The sequence below is a fragment of the Canis lupus genome, chromosome 27 (assembly GCF_003254725.2).
Source record: "Canis lupus dingo isolate Sandy chromosome 27, ASM325472v2, whole genome shotgun sequence".
Classification (NCBI taxonomy): Eukaryota; Metazoa; Chordata; class Mammalia; order Carnivora; family Canidae; genus Canis; species Canis lupus.
This window is the reverse complement of record NC_064269.1, coordinates 13390940-13410774: the sequence shown is the minus strand read 5'-3', so window position 1 is coordinate 13410774 and position 19835 is coordinate 13390940. Positions and strand designations below refer to the sequence as shown.

The 19835-nt window shown below is 35.4% G+C and overlaps 1 protein-coding gene across 1 annotated transcript in view; it reads left to right on the top strand.

Moving 5' to 3' along the window:
• The window catches only part of LRRK2 (leucine rich repeat kinase 2), a 139803-nt gene that overhangs the window by 19408 nt on the left and 100560 nt on the right, over positions 1 to 19835 (top strand). The window contains 7 exon segments of the mRNA XM_025455630.3: positions 148 to 267; positions 748 to 887; positions 980 to 1059; positions 2380 to 2486; positions 7086 to 7215; positions 9461 to 9585; positions 15226 to 15338. Of these exon segments, the coding sequence (XP_025311415.3) occupies positions 148 to 267; positions 748 to 887; positions 980 to 1059; positions 2380 to 2486; positions 7086 to 7215; positions 9461 to 9585; positions 15226 to 15338 (815 nt within the window).

Sequence of the window (19835 nt, the reverse complement as noted above, 5' to 3'; positions counted from 1 at the left end):
AGTAAACTATTTAAATTAAATTAATATATATCTTAATGTCATTAAAATATTGACTATTTATTTTTATTGATTTAAACACTGTTGTATAATTTAAGCAATTTAAATTCCATGGATGAGAATTCAGTTAATATCTCACTTACCTTTCAGGTAATTTTTTTAACATTCTGGTATTAAACGAGGTACATGAGTTTGTGGTGAAAGCTGTGAGGCGGTATTCAGAGAACGCCACATTACAGATTGCAGCCCTCAGCTGTTTAGCGCTCCTCAGTAAGTAACTGTACTCAAAAGGAAATTCTTACAGCTGCATTTGATCTTGAATGTCAATATTGTGACAAGACATTATAACAAGAAAGTCATATGTGGAGTAGGAAGCATTAAATGCCCTTTCTGTTCCAATGTAATTCATTTTCTAATAGAAGATCCTGTCAAGGGAACTAACAGTTGTGATAAGTACACCCTTTCCATTTCATGCATGACTAAATACATCCTTGATTTAATTTTGTTATTGGGTAGCTAATCTCAATTAATCTTCCTCTAGTTTGTTAGATTGTTTGATACTCTCTTCCTCATTTGATCATTTACCTAGATGGAATAGCAATATTCCAAAGTATGTAATATATTTAAAAAGTCCTTATAATGAACTAAGGCCACAACTACGAAATACCTCACTTTGTTCTTAATGTTTCAAAATCTGGATTTCAAGTTGGTCCTTCAAACTGTGAAGACATATCTTTATATTTTTTCAAGCTGAGACTATTTTCTTAAATCAAGACTTAGAGGAAAAGAATGAGAATCAGGAGAATGATGATGAGGAAGAAGAAAAATTGTTCTGGTTGGAAGCCTGTTACAAAGCATTAACATGGCATAGAAAAAACAAGCACGTGCAGGTTGTAATCTTTCATAAATATTATACTTATTCAAAATTATGTTTGTTCAATAATTTATGTCTTAACAGGTTTCTTTTTTCTCCCTGATACAGGAAGCTGCGTGCTGGGCTCTAAACAATCTCCTTATGTACCAAAACAGTTTACATGAGAAGATTGGAGATGAAGATGGCCAGTCAGTAGTTTTTGATTTTATATGATAGGAGATTTTAGTTACATTTTTAATCAATCCCTATAAAATACTGTAACTATAACTTTTATTATTAGAAACATTTTTAATATAGGCATGTATGTTTCAAGTGTTGCCACAAAATATTAGTGTGTATATAATATTTTGATCCCTGGTGTCTTTGAGAGATATTACCCAGGGATTTGGAATTAAGAGTCATGTAGAAATGATGAATTGTTGAGCAAGAACCTTTCAATTCTCTAGCTGATCATTTAAAAATGCTATGTTAATTAATCTCAGGTGACAGAAATTGCAGAGCCATCCGTGACCTTTTCTGTTGCAGTCACTAGCCAGCAGGTTGTCAATATCAGGAATTAAATGTGGTCAGAAGCTTCATTAGCGATTCCTCACTTGATGTTGCATTGTTGACCTGTCTTTTCTTGAGAGAGTTATTTGTAGGTGTCAGCTTTTGAGGAGGCTTTCCACAGGAGTGTAATTCAAGCTTCATAAAACCAACACTCTTTCTCAAAGATACAAACTAAAACCCAGAGTTTTGTGTATATCAAAGTTGTTTCATGGCCATGAGCCTTTGTGCTTTATGGAAATGCTTATGTTTGCTCTGGGTATGCTCTTGCTTTTGATGACTTTTAAATGACTTATCTTGGAAACTTAAATAGGAATAGTCTACATCTCAAATCCTGAAAATCTGTTTGTATAGTGATCCATTGCCAACCAGAAGAGAATTAATGACATAGATGCTATTTAATTTTACATCTCCGTTTTGAAAGGAAAAAGTAATTCTTTTGAAAACTGTATGTTAAATGAACATCCTAATCCACTTTGAGCAATCTTTTTAAGAGGTTAGGTTAATGGTACAGTTTATAAATTTCAGCTCATAGCACATTGATTCCTCAATATCCATAGAAGAACTTTAAAATAAATACATTATTAAAAGAACATATATTATGCTCTATACTTTTAAAACTCATGATGCTTCTTTATAATTTTCATTTTTCTTTTGTTTCCATTTTCTTCTTTTTCTCACTTTATCTTTTAACTCTTTATTCCTCTTTATATATTTGCTGAGTCTTTCCCCCTCTACTGCTTATCAAATTTAAAGAAGAAATACTGATTTATTAGGGTTTAGTACATTTGAACTATCTTTTAAATATAAAACTGTTCAACTATATTTCACTCTTGTAAGTGGAGGTGGCATGAAATGTTTGTATGCCTTTATTTGTTGTTAGAGGTTAGATAATGGTACATGAATATTTGAACTAATTATTAAAAATATTACCATTAATATTGTGGTTGAATTTGTGAAAGGTTCCCAGCTCATAGGGAAGTGATGCTGTCCATGCTGATGCATTCTTCATCAAAAGAAGTCTTCCAGGCATCTGCAAATGCGTTGTCAACTCTATTAGAACAAAATGGTAAGGGGTGCACCATTTTTTAATACAAGGATGTACATTTTGTGTTTTTTTAAATTATAAAGGCAATTATGTTATAAAAGTTCAGATATGTAGCTTTATGTATGTGATATATGGATATATTGGTATATATATAAAAGGATAAAGAAGAAAATAAACATTTTTATTTTTTTCCTGAATTTCTATGTGTATGGTCACACATGACATATACAATATATTTTCTATTTTTGGAGAAATAGGATACTATTAATACATTTGTAACTAGATTGCACATATTTTCTTTTTCGTGATGATAAATGTAAAATTTCATATTACCATTTTTAAAGGCAATGTTATTTCCTAGTATACACCTAGTCCTGGATACACCTGTATCCTATTTTATTTTATTTTATTTATTTTATTATTTTTTTTAATTTTTATTTATTTATGATAGTCACACAGAGAGAGAGGCAGAGACATAGGCAGAGGGAGAAGCAGGCTCCATGCACCAGGAGCCCGATGTGGGATTCGATCCCGGGTCTCCAGGATCATGCCCTGGGCCAAAGGCAGGCGCTAAACCGCTGCACCACCCAGGGATCCCCTGTATCCTATTTTATGAACCTGTTTTTCACTGATGGACTCTTGTGTTGAGTGGGATTTTTTTCTTTTGTACCAGATAGTCACTTTTTTCTATACTGTTCCTGTTATTTTTTAAAGGAAAACTTTCTAGATAATGTAATGGGTGGAGAGATATTCACCATTTAAAATCTGGTAAAATTGTCATTTATATGTTAAGTCTTACAATTTTCCATTATTAAGGAGACAAAAATGGCTATTAAGCATTTGGAAAGACTTTGAATTTCAAAATTGAGGCTCTGGCTGTTCAGATTCCAGGCCCCCGTGAACAGGAAATACTGCCAGAAAATCTTGGTAGAAAATTCATCATAAAGGCATTGGGACTTGGCAGCTCTTGCAGGATATTTTTGGAGAGAGAAAAATAGAGAAAAACACGCAAAGCCTGAAACAGAGACCAATGGTAGCACCGCCTGTTAGTAGAGAACCTTCACAGAGTGAAAAGAATTAAAAACCACTCATGCATGTTTCTCAATGCTGTTATTTAAGTCAAATCAAGAGGAAAATAATTTCTTCTTCCTTTTCCTCCTTTCTCACTCCACTTCTCAGTGGCACTTTAATAAAAAAAACTTGAGCTGGCAAGAGCCCTTACAGAGAGAAAGGGCTTGCCCTCTGGGATGATGAGTCAGAGCAGGAGTGGTAGGAAAGGGAATCGGTGTCCTTAAATCTCCCATCATCTGCTGTGCAAAGGCCTGGATAGGATCTCATTCCTGAAAACGGGGACCAGATTTGGCTGCTTTTATATGGCACATCTAGGAGAGGAGAACAATCCTAGTGTCTGAGGATTAATTATGTTTGGAGCCAGCCTTGATTTCTTTGTTCAGAATCAGTGCCCTGCTCTTCCTTGTTCCTTACTTCTTTGTTCCTAGCCACCTGCTGGGTAAACTGTACTCACATCCCTGTATTGTCCTTGGAGTTCTGCCTTAGGAGAATATTAAGAACTGAGCAGCTTGGTCACCAACCTCTGCAGGCAGCATCTCATTAAAAGACACTTGGAAACATTGAGTATGCAGGATTGGATGTAGTTTTCTAGAAAAATGATTGGACTGACAGGTAGAAGAACTGGTTTCTGCCATGGTGTTACCCAGGCCAAAGCTAGAACATCTTGTGTGACATTTTCCTCATTTAATTAATGAGTTCAGTCAATGTGTACTGAGCTGCTGCCAGACAATGATCTAGGCACTTGGGATATACCAGTTAAATAGAATACTTACAGGTTCAGGGAGCTTAAACTCTAGTGAGGAAGACAGATAGTAATGCTAAATAAAATATATATCTTTCCAGTAGTTCCCTATAGAATAAAAAAAAAAAAAAAAAAAAGAGGGACTCTTGGGTGGCTCAGCAGTTGAATGTCTCCTTTTGGCTCAGGGCATGATCCTGGGTCCAGGGATCAAGTCCTGCATGGGCTCCCTGTGAGGAACCTGCTTCTCCCTCTGTCTATGTCTCTGCCTCTCTCTCAGTGTCTCTCATGAATAAATAAATAAAATCTTTTTTTAAAAAGAAAAAATATATAATATCTGAGATAGATATTTAAAAAATGAAGCAAAGAAGGAGGATTTGTGTTAGGGGTCAGAGGAGAGAAAACAATGACAAAGCAACCAAGAAAAAAGGTGAATCTTGACCAAAGAGCTGAAGGAAGTTGAATATTGTTATTGGCTCTTTAAAGCAGATAATGTATTGCTAAAATGGAGTGGCAGAGGTCAGGAGTATTATGTAGATATATGGTAAGTGAGATAAGATGTCTAAAATGTTCTGTAAACTCTGAAGTGACTCTATGATGTAATTTCTTCTAGGTCCAGTGTTTGGTGAAATTTCTATTCTCAATTTTTAAGTTAAAAGTTAGGTTAATGTCTAAGACAGTGGTTCTTTTTTTTTTTTTTTTTTAAGACAGTGGTTCTTAAAGTGTGGTCCCTGTACCTGCAATAATATCTCCAGGAAACTTGTTAATATAAATTCTAGGGCCCTGTTCAGACCTGCTGAAACACAAACTCTGGGTTTGGGACACAGTAGTCTGTTTTTCAACAAGCCCTTCTGGTAGCTCTGATGCTCTCTGCATTGTGAGAACTTCTCGTCTAAGGGGACTTTCACCTTTTAAAGTACTCCCTTGGTCAGAATTTAGCCACTTTAGGAGGGGTTGTTAAAAATTCCAACATGACTAAGCAAAATAACCAACTTATCATATTTTAATGTATGATATTCTGGGTGTCTTTAAAAGGTATGAGTTTTTCAGATTTTGGCAGTATATTAGAATGTGTATATCAATTTCTCTTATTTCTGAGTTTTCCCTATTTTCTATCACTTCTTCCTTTTCCAGTTTGAGGTTGATAAGCCATTGTCAAAATACAGATCTTTCTTGACTTAAAATGGGACTATGTCTGATAAACCTGTCATAATTTGAAAATATGGAAAGTTGAAAATGCATTTAATATACCTAAGGTACTGAACATCATAATTTAGCCTAGCCAAACTGAAATGTGCTCAAAAGACTTCCATTAGCCAGTTAGGCAAAGTCATCTAACACAAAGCCTATTTTATAATAAAGTGCTGAATATCTCATGTAATTTATTGAATACTATACTAAAAGTGAAAAACAGAATGAGAGGTATTGAGTGATTAAGTATATTGTTAAGTGTATCATTTGTTTACTTGTATTTTGTGGCTCACTGCCACTGCCCAGCCTCAAGAAAAGATATCATACCACATATCTCCGGGAAAAGATCAAAATTCAAGTTTTGAAGTATGGTTTCTACTGTACGTGTATCACTTTCACACCATCACAAGGCTGAAAAATCATAAGTTGAACCATCCAAAGTTGGGACCCCTCTGTGGTACTTAGATTAACGTATTCTAAGTTTCATTTCCTGTCACTTTCAGAGTGTTGAATTACAATACGTAATGTTGGAATTATATTTATGTAGAGTCTTTAAGACAATTGATATTTATATGGAAACTTCAAGATAATGAACTTGAATTTAACAAAAGAAGTTTATTACAAAGAAAAAAATATTCTGTAATCATTGTCGGAATATAGTTACTTCCCCACAAATGGCATGAAGTCATTTGTAAAGCATAAGAAATATAGATTTCTTTTTTTAAACAAATTTTATTAATTTATTTGAGACAGAGAGAGTGAGAGAAAGAGAGAGCACCTGAGCAGAGAGAAGGGCAGAGGGAGAGGGGAGAGGCAGACTCCTTGCTGAGCAGGGAGCCTGATATGGGGCTTCATTCTACGACCCTGGGATCATGTCATGAGCTGAAGGCAGACAGTTAACTGGCCGAGCCATCCAGGCGCCCCCATATCTATATTTCTTAAGCTTTGGCATTGCTTTCTGAAATTATGTATTATTCTCCTAATCAGTGCTTTCCATTCCTTTGCACATGATGGTATACACAGAAAGAATAATATTTGTACAGTCCACTGGGAGAAATGGAGAAGGTAGCTTAAGGCTGAAGGCAGCCCAGTGTGGTTCCAGCCCTTGTCCCACTCCGCTCCCCCTGTTCCCCAAAAGCTGAGAGATGGTCATATGTGCATGCACCTGTAACTGATTCCCAGCCCACTAGAGTCTAGCATACCTAGGTAGTCGTAACTCTACATAAGTGCAGTTACTTTGTGAAGCTGTTATAAATAATAGAAGGAAATTAACCTTCAGTCTTATTTTAGAGGGCATTATTTTAAAATGTTTTTTTTTTGCAGAAGTACTTCTTTCACATGGATGGGATTACATAGTACTAGTCTACTAACTCTATGAGTAAAACTTAAAAAAATCAGAACCTCAACCTAAGTGGTTAATAAATGTGAAAAAATTGAAATGGTGTCTATTTTAAAGAAATAAACAATGATCTTTAAGTTACAATGAAATATAAATTCAATATGTACTTATATATGCTTTTCTATGAATTTGGATTATCTTATTTTGTGTCTTATTCTGTGTCTTACTGCAAAATTATGAAAATCTGCTTACTATGAGTAACATTAAAAAAAATTTATAGTTAATTTCAGAAAAATCCTGTTGTCAAAAGGAATATACTTCAATGTATTGGAGTTAATGCAGAAGCATATACATTCTCCTGAAGTTGCTGAAAGTGGCTGTAAACTGCTAGATCATCTCTTTGAAGGAAGGTAATATAGATTCATGGACTTATGCAAAATATATACTCTTGGACCAGCTTGAATATCAATATTTTAAGTGTGTTTCTAAGAATTAAAAGAAAAATATAAGATAGTTGCAGATTGAAACATTGTAGAATATAATCTCATATCCCTGATACCATAGACTTATTTTATCAGACTATTTTCAATGAAAGGGTGGGTAGAGATCAAGGAAACATGTTGAAGGTTAGCTTTTGTATTTTGTGCTTGGAATTTTTGACTATGTTTTGAAAAATGGCAGTAATCCAGCATTTCAAGTTTTTCAAGTTATTGTGTGTGAAATGTATTGAGAGGAAATCAGAATATGACGTCTAATTGTTTCTTTTTTCCACAGCTAATATTTATTACTATTCTTTCATTTGAATTAACTTTGTCTTCTCATCCTGCTCTTATTCCTTAGCTGGGAAGTCCAAAGATACTAAGGTTACATGGCTGTTTAGTGGTACAACAGCTCCTGTGGGTGGGTGACAGGCAGGATGGGGGTGGAGTAGTGGTGGGGGAGGGAGGGCAGACCTACTGGCTTAAAGAAAAGAAAAAAAAAACTTTTTAAAAGACCAAAACTGAATTATGTACAGAAGGTACTCGCTGTGGGATATGCTCAAAGCCTTTTGGCATTTTATTAGGCCGAAGAATGTGAAGTAACTTGGGCATAGTCTGAGCAAATTTCAACCAAAAAGAGGCTATCTGGGAAACCGTCATGTGTAAAAGAAAAAGAAATGACACAAATGTTACAGTAAAAAGTCATTCTGTGTCTCCTGGGTTTCACAGTAATTGGAGCCAACTCTTTGATCTTTAAACATCAGGTTCCTCATTGGTAAAGAGGAATAATAGTAATAACCTCATAAGTTGTAAGTTTATAATGTAAGTTTAAATCAGTTATTTTTTACAAAGTTAGGATAATGCCTATACATTTTAAGCTCTCAGTAAATCACAGCTATTACTATTAATACTGTTATTCAGTATGAATAAAGGAAATGCATATGGCATGGTAAACATGTAGCACATCTGTAGGCTTTTAAGGAATTAGGTTATATTTTTAACGTCAGTCCGGCCAATCTATTTATGTTTATATGTATCATATCTTTGAGTCATATTTCTTTTATGTAAATGTTATTCTTGAATATTTGAATGCAAAGTTTATCTCCAGTGGTGATTTTCATGGTCCTGGAAGTGTGTGAACCTTTATGAGTGAGACAAAAGCAAAGTGGAAGGATCTACAGTTTAAGATTCTGTAGATTGTGTGCCATCAGTGCTCCTGGCTGTGTCTTATATGTAAAATATGTGAAGCTTTAGTCCCAGGGCCTCACTCTTAACTATGACCATGTGCCTGCCACTAAATAACTCATCATCTAGTTACGGAGATGGGTATGTAAACAGAGAGTCACAATACCACGTACTGTGTAATCATGCAACAGCAGGGATGTGTAAAAGGCACAGTGGGTAGAGAAGAGTGAATGAAGCGGAATGACCAAACAAGAGAAGGTACAAGGAGGGGATGTGTTTAAGCTGGGATTTACAGGTGGGCCAGAGGGACTCTATTCCAGTTATCACAGAACCGTGTTAAGTAAGGACATGCGCAGGTTTTAGTTAACAGGGTACCATGGGAAGCAAGGCCTACCTGTTTTAAAGTGTAGTACCTACTGAAATCTGGTCAAGGGGCATTTCTTCATATGGAAATAAAGAACAGCTAAAGCATCTTAGAGAAACAAAGATTTTCATGCAAATAAATCTAACTAAAAATACTGTACAGGAAGTCCAGGAGTGTTAATTTGGAAGAGGTGTTAATTTGCTGTAAAGAGCCTGGGCTTTGGGGCTCAGATGAGTCTGCACTGCAGTCCTGGCTCTCTGTCACCTTCTGGTGATAGGACTTGGATATGCAACATCTGTCGGTCTAAACTCTTCATCGGGAAAATGCGGATAAGAACACCTACAGGGTTGTTGCCAGTGACCTGTGTGTAGGTCCGAAAGAAGTTGTGTTTTGTGAAACCGATTAAAAGAATTCCCAGGTTACTATGACTTCCACTTGAGGTCAGAATTTATTTTATTAAATAATAGTTAAAATATGTATGCTCATATTATTGAACTCAATGCATTTTCATACAGCTTTTTCTGATAAAATAGAATGGTTCTGTTTTCTTGTACTTGTTTCAATTTGGGGTTTGTACAGTGGAATTGGGTTGTACTTTTACTAAGCATTTCCATGTTGTATCTCCAGTGATGCTACCCTGGATATAATGGCAGCAGTGGCCCCCAAAATCATAACAGTTATGAAAAGTCATGAGGCATCCTCATTGGTGCAGCTGGAGGCACTCCGAGCTATTTTACATTTTATAGTTCCAGGTAAGTTACATAATTAAATATGGAAAGAGATGATAATTCTAGCAAATTTTTTTGACATTTTGTAAAATATCAACTTTCTAGGCAAAAATGAAAGGACCAGTTTCTACCAACAAAATTCAAATCTTAAAACAACTACAACTACAACAACAAAAAAAAAACAAAATTCAAATCTTCCCACTAAATCCAAAAATAAAAAGAGAGGAAAAAGATGTGTGGAAGAGTCAGATTAATTTTTAGGAAAATTCAATAATCCATTTACACATGAAATCACTATAATATAAAGTAGGGAGCTTTACTTCCAAGGAGAGTGTTCACTCTGATAATTCTTTTCTATTTCTGTTGCCATCCAAGTTGTTTTTTTTTTTTTGTCTAAAATATAAATATAGCTAATATTCACACTTTCCCTTTTGTTCTTTTTCGGTCCTTCTTTTGCTCTGTGGTTGAATGAATCTTCCTCACATATAACCACGTGGCTTTTACTCATTAACCTCCATAGCTTCTGTCCTCTCCCCTTTACCTCCTACTTATCTCTCTTGTGACCTTGTTTGTCCTCCAAATCCCATTTAAAACAGTTGCTCCTCCATTCATTCAACATACAGTTATTAAGTACCTCTGATGTTCTCAACATTGTGATGGCTGCACGGTTATGACAAATGAATGCAAGGGCATTACTATACTATTATAGGAGCTTAGAGGTAGATGGATGGGTAAATAGATAGTGACCAGATATGAGAGGAGCTGTTATAGCTATATGTTTATATAGAAGGCTCAGAGAATATTGGTGGAGGCACAAGTATTTATTCAAAGGAGTAGGTCAAGATTGACATATTTAAAGTTGAAGGGTGAAACTGACCTGGTGGAAAGGCCAGGCAGGATATTTCAAGCAGAAGGAGAGAGTGCACATGGTCTGGGGCGAGTGAAACGTGGCGGGGTGAGATCGGTGTCTGAGGATGAATATGGAGCTATTGGCAGAGGCCTGAAATCTAGGGCTTGGGCACAACACTGAGCAGTTGTGCTTTTTAAACAGAAGTCAATTCAAATTTATTTAAACAATTTATTTGTTAAAAACCTATATTGTCATGACCAAATCTGCAATTTATAACAATAATGCTGTGCTGTGGAGGATGACTGTCAGGGTGAAAGCTTCCTTGAGAGAGAGAGAGTGAGATTGTGTTGGAGGCCATGATAATCCAGTGAGACATGGTAGAGGCCCAGCAGTGGAACCAGAGGAGAGGGTGGATCTAAGAGATGGTGAGGAGGTACATTTTTCTTAAAGATTTTATTTATTTATTCATGAGAGAGAGAGAGAGAGGGAGAGAGAGAGAAAGAAAGAGAGAGAGAGAGAGAGAGAGAGGCAGAGACATAGGCAGAGGGAGAAGCAGGCTCCATGCAGGGAGCCTGATGTGGGACTCAATCCCGGGACTCCAGGATCAGGGCCTGGGCTGAAGGTGGCCCTAAACCGCTGGGCCACTTGGGCTGCCCAGGAGGTACATTTGACAGGACTTTCTGACTACTGCATATCAGGGATGGAGTTACTTGTTTGGTAAAATTCCTAATTATTTTAAAGCCCAATTTGTGTGTGTCTTTATAATTTATTTTTTATTTTTATTTTTAAAAAGATTTTATTTATTTATTCATGAGAGACATACAGAGAGAGGCAGAGATGTAGGTAGAGAGAGAAGGAGGCTCCCTGTAGGCAGCCCGATGTGGGACTTGATCCTGGGACCCAGGGATCACGACCTGAGCCAAAGGCAGACACTCAACCACTGAGCCACCCAGGTGTCCTGTGTGTGTCCTTTTTAAACGAAATCTTCCTAAATATACACTCTTTGTAATCATATTGGCATTTTATGTTTCTAAGAGTGAGAGTATACTTGGTATAAGAATATACATTTTTTTTTTCAAGAAGAGGGCTTTCTTCAGCCTTCTTTTTTTTAATCCCCTGGTACATTGAACTAAAATATCTATCTAATTAATATATTTTGAATTGAATCATGATGTGCTATTTATAGTTGTCAGGCAACTTTTTTTTTTCGTAAGGCAACTTTTAAGGTATAATTTAATAGACATAATTTTGCTTGAAAACATTATTACACTTTTTTTGACCTTTGTAGATTGTAAAAAACAAAACAAAAGGAAACTATTTTGATTATCTATCTTTAAAAGTGTCAGCCTTAATCTTTTGAAGGTGGATTTGAGTTTTTAAGATGAGCAGAAGATATTCAGAATGAAATCTGTTAGTTAATAAAATAATACTCAGTTCAAAAGCAAAATTTGAATATAATATTTCTTTTCTTCTGTTCTCAGATTAAACCTGAAGCAATATTGATAGTCAATCATTTTTAGATATTTGAAATGATATATTTAAATAATAAATGATGTTTTTTATAATGATGTTTAGAAGTATTAAACGAGTACCCTTGAAAACAATTTTATAACTTTAGGGTTACATTTCTCATATGGAAATACATATTAATTGATACATTTATAAATATATCAGTATATAAATACCTTTATTTATTGTTAATTGTGTACTTTATTCTATGCTACCTACCACATTATCATACCACACCATACTATCCCATTCTGCACCATACTGTGCCATATTGTATCTTGCCATTCTATATATCAATGAAATAACTATAGTATCAGTACCCCATTAGTTCCAAGGTTGATTATGATTCTGGTTTGAACATGTTAAGTTGAGGTAGGTACTTATAATATCTAAATTCATTTATTGAGTAGATCATATTCAGATATTCTTACTTGTAACAAAGATGTGCATTTTAGCAAATTTATATAATTCAGTATCTAATTCAGGGCCACATATCACATACGGTGCTATGTCCCTTAAGTTTCTTTCAAGTTAGTACTTTTCAACTTCTCCTCTTTTTTATAACAATAAATTACTGAAATAATTGAATCTGTGGCTTTAACAAAGTAATAATAAAGGCACAGTTATTTATTTTTTTAAATTTCAAGTTTCTTTTTTTTTAAGATTTTATTTATTTATTCATGAGAGACACACACAGAGAGAGAGAGAGAGGCAGAGACACAGGCAGAGGGAGAAGCAGGCTCCATGCAGGGACCCTGACAGTGGGACTCGATCCTGAGTCTCCAGGATCACACCCTGGGGTGAAGGCGGCGCTAAACCGCTGAGCCACGGGGGCTGTCCAAGGCACAGTTATTTTAATAAAATATCATTTCATTGTTTTTCCTTGACTTTTATCAGTTCTAGAGGAAATAATGTAAAATTGCTTAAGAAAAAACTTGTGCAAATTGGGAAGTATACAGAGGGAGGTGATTGTGAGGATAAAATCACATCTAAAAGAGCAATTATGGGCAGGCCGAGTGGCTCAGCGGTTTAGCGCCGCCTTCAGCCCAGGGCCTGATCCTGGAGACCCTGGATCGAGTCCCGCGTTGGGCTCCCTGCATGAAGCCTGCTTCTTCCTCTGCCTGTGTCTCTGCCTCTCTGTCATGAATAAATGAATAAAATCTTTAAGAAAAATAAAATAAATAAAAGAGCAATCAGAGAAACTGAATTTGTTTAATCTCAGATGATTTAGGATGATACGAAAATTGTATTACAACCCATTTATTTGTAGTTAATAACAATAATACCTAGCAACTTGGAGGAATTAAAATGTGTCAGGCCTATTCAAAGTGCTTGATGTATATAAACTTAAAATTCTCGGGATCCCTGGGTGGCGCAGCGGTTTGGCGCCTGCCTTTGGCCCAGGGCGCGATCCTGGAGACCCGGGATCAAATCCCACGTCGGGCTCCCGGTGCATGGAGCCTGCTTCTCCCTCTGCCTATGTCTCTGCCTCTCTCTCTCTGTGACTATCATAAATAAATAAAAAAAAAATTAAAAAAAAATTCTCATAGTAAACTATGAGGCAGATACTGCTTTTTGTGCGTGTGCCATTTTATAAATGATGAAACCAAGGCATTGAAATCTAGAGTTGTTAAGGTCACAACTTATATAATGGAGCCAGATTTTCATTCTAATGCAGCCTGATCCAGAGTAGGCACTTTTTTTTTTAAGATTTTATTTATTTATTCATGAGAGACACAGAGGCAGAGACACAGGCCGAAGGAGAAGCAGGGAGCCCGACATGGGACTTGATTCCGTGTCTCCAGGATCACACCCCGGGCCAAAGGCAGCACTAAACCACTGACCACCCGGGCTGCCCCAGAGCAGGCACTTTTAAATATACATTTGTGGAACAAACATATATTGAACAACTGTTGTATATAAAGCACTATGTTTGGTGATCTGGAGATGATTAGGTTATGGAGCCTGCCCTCAGAAAGTTTGCAGTACATGCAATTTAAAGGACTGTTATGTGGAAAGGAAATTATATCTACTATGGAGAGTAGAAACTCAAGTGATATAACAAAGATCAGAGATGAAATTTATGGTAATGTTCATTTGGTCTTAATGTAAGAAGGATGTTTATGGAGACTCATACTCCATAAAATTTTTTTTACTACTCTGTTGGCCTATTCTTAGTGGTTACATCTGCTTGGGATGTGGGCAGTTTCAGAAATTAATGTGGGCTTGGTTACTGAAAATAAGAAATAGAGAGTTTAAGTGACTTGCCCAAAGTCATACAGCTGTAGTGAATGTCTGAACCTGTTTGAATAGATTTCTAAATAAGGACTGAAAGCCCCAGGAGGGTGGAGATCCATCCAGCCTTTGTTATTCATTGTGGTAATTCCAACATGTAGCAACACCTCTGGCATGTAGGTAGGACTCAAGTTTTTTTTTGTTAGGTAAATAAAAAGCTATATATGCAGCCAGTTCATAGTTTGTGTTAATACAGATTATTAAAGTGAAAGATCATATAGAATTATTTATTAATTTATACAGTCATAGGTTTGGGAAACATGTTTCATTCATAATAATTGTATTATAGATTCTATAATATAGCTAATAATTTTTGACTTCCTGTTTTTTCACATTACCATGTAGCTTAATAAGGAATATGCTTCCTTTAAGTTACTTAACACTATTATATCACCTTAGAGCACTTTTAACAAAACTACATACACTTTACCATCATAATGCTGAAACTAGTCTTTTTTCCTTTTGCTGTTATTCCAGCTGTTCTCTGCGTTTCACATCTGACCTTTTTATGTTGTAGTCCAAATAACTGAGCTCTTCTCAAGTTGTCCATTGTTGCATAAAAATCTTACAGCTTCTGTGTGAGTACAGCTTATTCATACAAAAAAGATATTGTTTACTACAGAAAATTTCTCCATGTAGCAACTTCTTGCTACTTTACTTCTTTTTCTTTTTTTTATTTAATTGAAAGAATTTTAAAAATTAGTTTCAGAGGTAGAATTTAGTCATGACTTGCAAATAACACCCAGCGCTCTTTACATCAAGTACCCTCCTTAGTCCCCATCACCCAGTTATCCCTAAATTCAGTAAGCAGTCACACACACTGTATTTATTTTATATTCAATGATAAATTTTTTTATAAATTCCTTAAAGATAAGAGTTGTTTCTTTAATAAGGAGCTACGCATAAGAAAAAAGGACATGTGTATGTATTATTAGGTTAATTATGATCATTCTTGCAAAGCGACAGTCTGCTCAGCTTAAATATTTATGGGAATTTATCTATCTATCTAGGCATGCCAGAAGATTCCAGGGAAGATACTGAATATCAACATAAGCTAAATCTGGTTAAGAAGCAGTGTTTCAAGAATGATATTCATAAACTGGTCCTAGCAGCTTTGAACAGGGTAGGTACAATATAGGTTTTCTGCCTTATATCATTAACTAGAATTTGAGATTTGGGTAAATAGAAGGGCTATTTTTACTTCAGTTTTCCATCTTATGTTTACTATGACAGTAGGAAGTTATGTGGGTGGACGTAAGATGTCAGTAGGGATGTAGGGGGTGAAGAGATGTACCATTCCCTCTAAAGGAAGTATACTCTTGACTACAGACTTGGACAGGTGCTTTACATTGCTAGTAACATAAATCTACTCCAGTCTACTCAATCAGAAAGAGAACTAAAGAGCTAGATATTCAGCTAAGTCTTATGAGTGATGTCAGGAATTATGGCTGCTGTTTTCTTTCTTATGGCGGCTAGTCTTTATTTTCTGGCCTGAAAAGGTTCAGTCCATGAAGACACACAGGGTGCAATGTTAAAGTCTTCTTTGATTACATGGGCTTACTTTAATTTCATTGCTCTCTTCAGAGATGACCTCTGAAATGGTTTAGTGTGCATTATTTCTTTTCATTTTCAGTTATTTACACATCTGTGTACATTTTCAATAATTACTATAATCAACTAAGTATGAAAAAAAGAGGGGGATTATGTCTCTATTGTGGAATGCAGAAAGTATTGATGGAATTAAGATGGTTTGGAAGTTTAATGTAAGATGAATTGGTCTTTATAAAAGGTATAAGAGTAAAGATGTAAAAAATTATTAGAGTTAATGTTTTCATGAAAGGAAGAGAGCAGTCAAGATAATTAATGGAAATGATTCCTTGTGATTTAGTATACTTTGGAAAATGTCATAAATTAGTTATATAGCCTGCAGAGAGGTCTCCTTTAAAAATTCAATTTAAACTGAACTTTATAATGTAATTGTCTATGATATATTTGAGTCATTTGTACTGAAACCTTAAATTGATTTTTTGAGCATAGCAATATAATGGGTTGAATTCAATTCCAGAAGTATTTGATGAAAATAAGTATGTGGAAGGAACTGCGTTAGGCATTTGGAAGATAAAAATGATCATGGTTTGTACTCCTCTGTCTTGGATCTCATGGGTGGGATAGGGGAGTAATAGCAATGCATAAACTACTTATTCAGCATTAGCATCTATGAGCCATACTAGCCTTTTATGGACAGTATTCTAGGAATGTAGAGAAAGGAGCAGTTAATTTTATTCATGGTATGTGTTGGTGAGAAGCATGAGGTACTAGAATAGCCTTATAGATAACTGTGATTCTGGTTAGCCCATCTTTTCTGAAGTTATTGAATATCACTGTGATGGAGTGGAAGGAGTCAGGAGTCAAGAGACCCAGCTCTACCAGTAAATACCATGATGCTGAGAAGTCACTCAGCTCTCAGGTCCTACTTTCTTTTGTTAGTTAATCCCAGAAGTGGTTGAGAAACTTGCCACCCCCCCCCCCCATTTCAACAACTGTATAATGACACAGCACCTCACTATAAATAGTGACTGTCATTTGGAGGCAGGGAGTTAAGGGCAGGAGGAAGCAGAAGTGACAGTATTTTGTTTTTTAAAATATCCCCTGTGTAGTTCCCCTAATCCTTATCCACTTTTGAGAAAAAAATGCTCTAAAAGAGGAATGTAAGTATTTCTTTAGCTCTAAAATTCTGTGGTTGCATGTCTCACTCTGAATAAATGTTGCAAAGCATTAGAGATTTTAGGTCCAAATACTACAGACATGTGAAATAAATTACCTTTAAAAATAAGTCTGTTCTTGGAAAGCAGAATTCCCAATAAGGTAGAATTTGAGATTCAACTAAGATTACAATGCACAGACTATAAAGAGTATTTGCGAAAGTGAATTAATGTTTGGATATATATGAAATTCCAATAACATTCAGGCTGAAGTTCAAATCTGTTGCTTTTATATTTGGACTCTCAAAGAAACAGTTTGGTTTTATCTTCTTTAAAAACTTTATAGGGATTTCACTGTCTTTAGTACTGAATGTTTTAGTGGAAAAATTCAAAACCAGCTTGTTTTTTTTTTTTTTCATTTAAAAGATGAGTGATATTTAAATTCCCAAAGGATTCTTTTTCTTGAAATCCAGATATTTTATTGGATATACCTTAATGTTAGTTCTGGACTATGGTGTCTTCTTTTTTGCTCTACATTCAATTTTTTTTTTCTGGGAAGGTTCTTTGAATTGCAGTTGACATAGCTAGTAGCTAGGAAAGAGGCTGGTGTAATCATTTTTTTCCTGAGCTGGTTAGCTAACTTATTGAATAAACCATTTTAATTATTTGAAAAAAACTTTAGAGAATGTGGGGCATAGGCAATAGGATATTTCTAATTGATGTGTATAGGTGTTCTTCCCTTGGCACTTCCAAAAACTTCATTTGGATAAGATTGCCAAGTATAAACTAGTAAATTGATTCTAATTTACTTTTGAAAAGCAGTACATTAAATCACTGTTTTCAAGATGGAACATTTAATAAGTGAAAGAAAAATCCATTGTAAACTTTTAAATATCATAAACACGTACATGTGATATATATTTTCAAATTTATGAAACTGTCAAAACTCAAATATCAGTATTTTAAATTATCAGATAGTTTGAGCTCCATCATATATAGTAATGTGATATTGTCATTCTCTTTTTGCATTGAAAAATCACAGGTTTCCTGTTTCAAGTCGCTAGTCATCATCCAGCTGCACCTGAAATAGTTCAAGATTAGAGGAGTTCAAGGTAGCAGAACAAGAAGTTGAATAGAAACTTGTTAGAGTGATGGCATTAAGGACAAAGATATATGCTTTATAAATATCAGTTTGATTTACCTTTTAGTATAAAAAATAAGCCTATGATACATTTTTTAAAAGATTTATTTATTTATTTGAGAGAGCATGGGGAAGAGGGAGATGGAGAGTGAGACCAAAGCAGACTCTGCTCTGAGTGTAGAGCTTGGTGTAGGGCTCAGTTTCATCACCATGAGATCACAACCCAAGCTGAAACCAAGAGTCAGATGCTCAACTGACTTGCCACCTAGGCATCCCAGGCCTATGATACATTTTGAGGTTAGAACTAGCTGCATGATTTGTGGGGCACAAAACAAAATGAAAATGCAGGACTTCTGGTTTAAAAATTATTAAGAATTTCAAGGCAGTAGTAGCAGAGCATTATACCAAGTATGGGGCCCTTCTGAGCACAGAGATCTATTTGAGTACATGAGTGCACACCCATAAAGCTGGCCCTGCCTAGGAAGTAGGAATAGTGCTACCATTAATCAAACAGAAGGTTCAGAAAACACAATCTGCAATCTAACTTTGTCTTTTTCAAGAAGATAATAAAATTTTAGCTTTGAGCATCTGAGTTTAAGATACTGGTGTCAAGTGAAGAGTAGTGTGGACTTAGAGCTTAAGAGAGTTTGAACTTGTGCTTTGAGTTATCTGCGTAAGGGTTTCTGTGTCTCAATTTTTTTCATCAATAGCATAGAGATACTAATAGTGCTTCTACAGTGTAGAGTTATTGTGAGGATTAAATGAGTTAATATATAAAGTGCTTAAGAGAATATCTGACACATAGCAAGTGCTACATAGATTTTGGCATTATAGTTGTGGTTGTTGCTATTGTTGTTATGGTGACATGAACCACATTATTTTATAAAGTCCCATCCATGAATAGAATAGTTTTAAGAAAAGAGCTTTGGACAAAGTTTGATGATGAAAGAAGAAATTGTTGGTTTTTTTTTTTTTTTGAAAGGAGAGATTGTAAAGGAGATGGGCAAATGAATGATTTTAAATTTGAGAATAATTAGGGGCGTACCATGTCATGGAAACCAAGAGAGGAAAAATCAGCAGTTCAATTGATAAAGGACTTTTTTCTTTGACTGGTTAAGACAGAAGTCTGATTATATGAAATTAAGGGGTGGTGAGAATATGGATATAGTGTGTGTAGATGTTTCTATTAATAAGTTTAGAAATGGAGAAGTGGTACTTGATGGAGGGAAGACCAATTAAGGGACCCTCTGTCTTCCACTTAGAAGGTTTTCATCTCTGAGGTGGGTGTTTAGACCAAGGCCTGAACTGTGGCCATCACTTAGGGCTAACTGCAGGGACAGGGAGTTCTCTCATTTCATTTCACCCTCGTAATAACCCTGCTTTATTAGGATCAGTGGAAGGTGAGGAAGCTAAGAGGAACATGAGCCATCCCTTCAAGTTTCACTTTGAACCACTTTGAATTTCTTTATATTTCTTGAATAATACTTTCTGAGTAAATAGCACTTCTGAGTAAACGTTATTTCATTCATTTTTAGTAGAACTAAAATGGAACTACTAGGTTTTAAAGTGGAACTAAGAGGCAGAATTGAAACCTAAATTTAACTGGCTCCAAATTACTACCCAGGAAGTTGGTAAGATGGAAATAATGACAGGAAAATGTGCAAAGGGAGGCTAGGATAGAAGGGTGTTGTTGAAATGATAGAAGAAATGTCCAAGCTGAGCAATTATGAGGCAGAGGAGAAAGACACAGAAGGTGCTTTTCTCCACACCCAATACC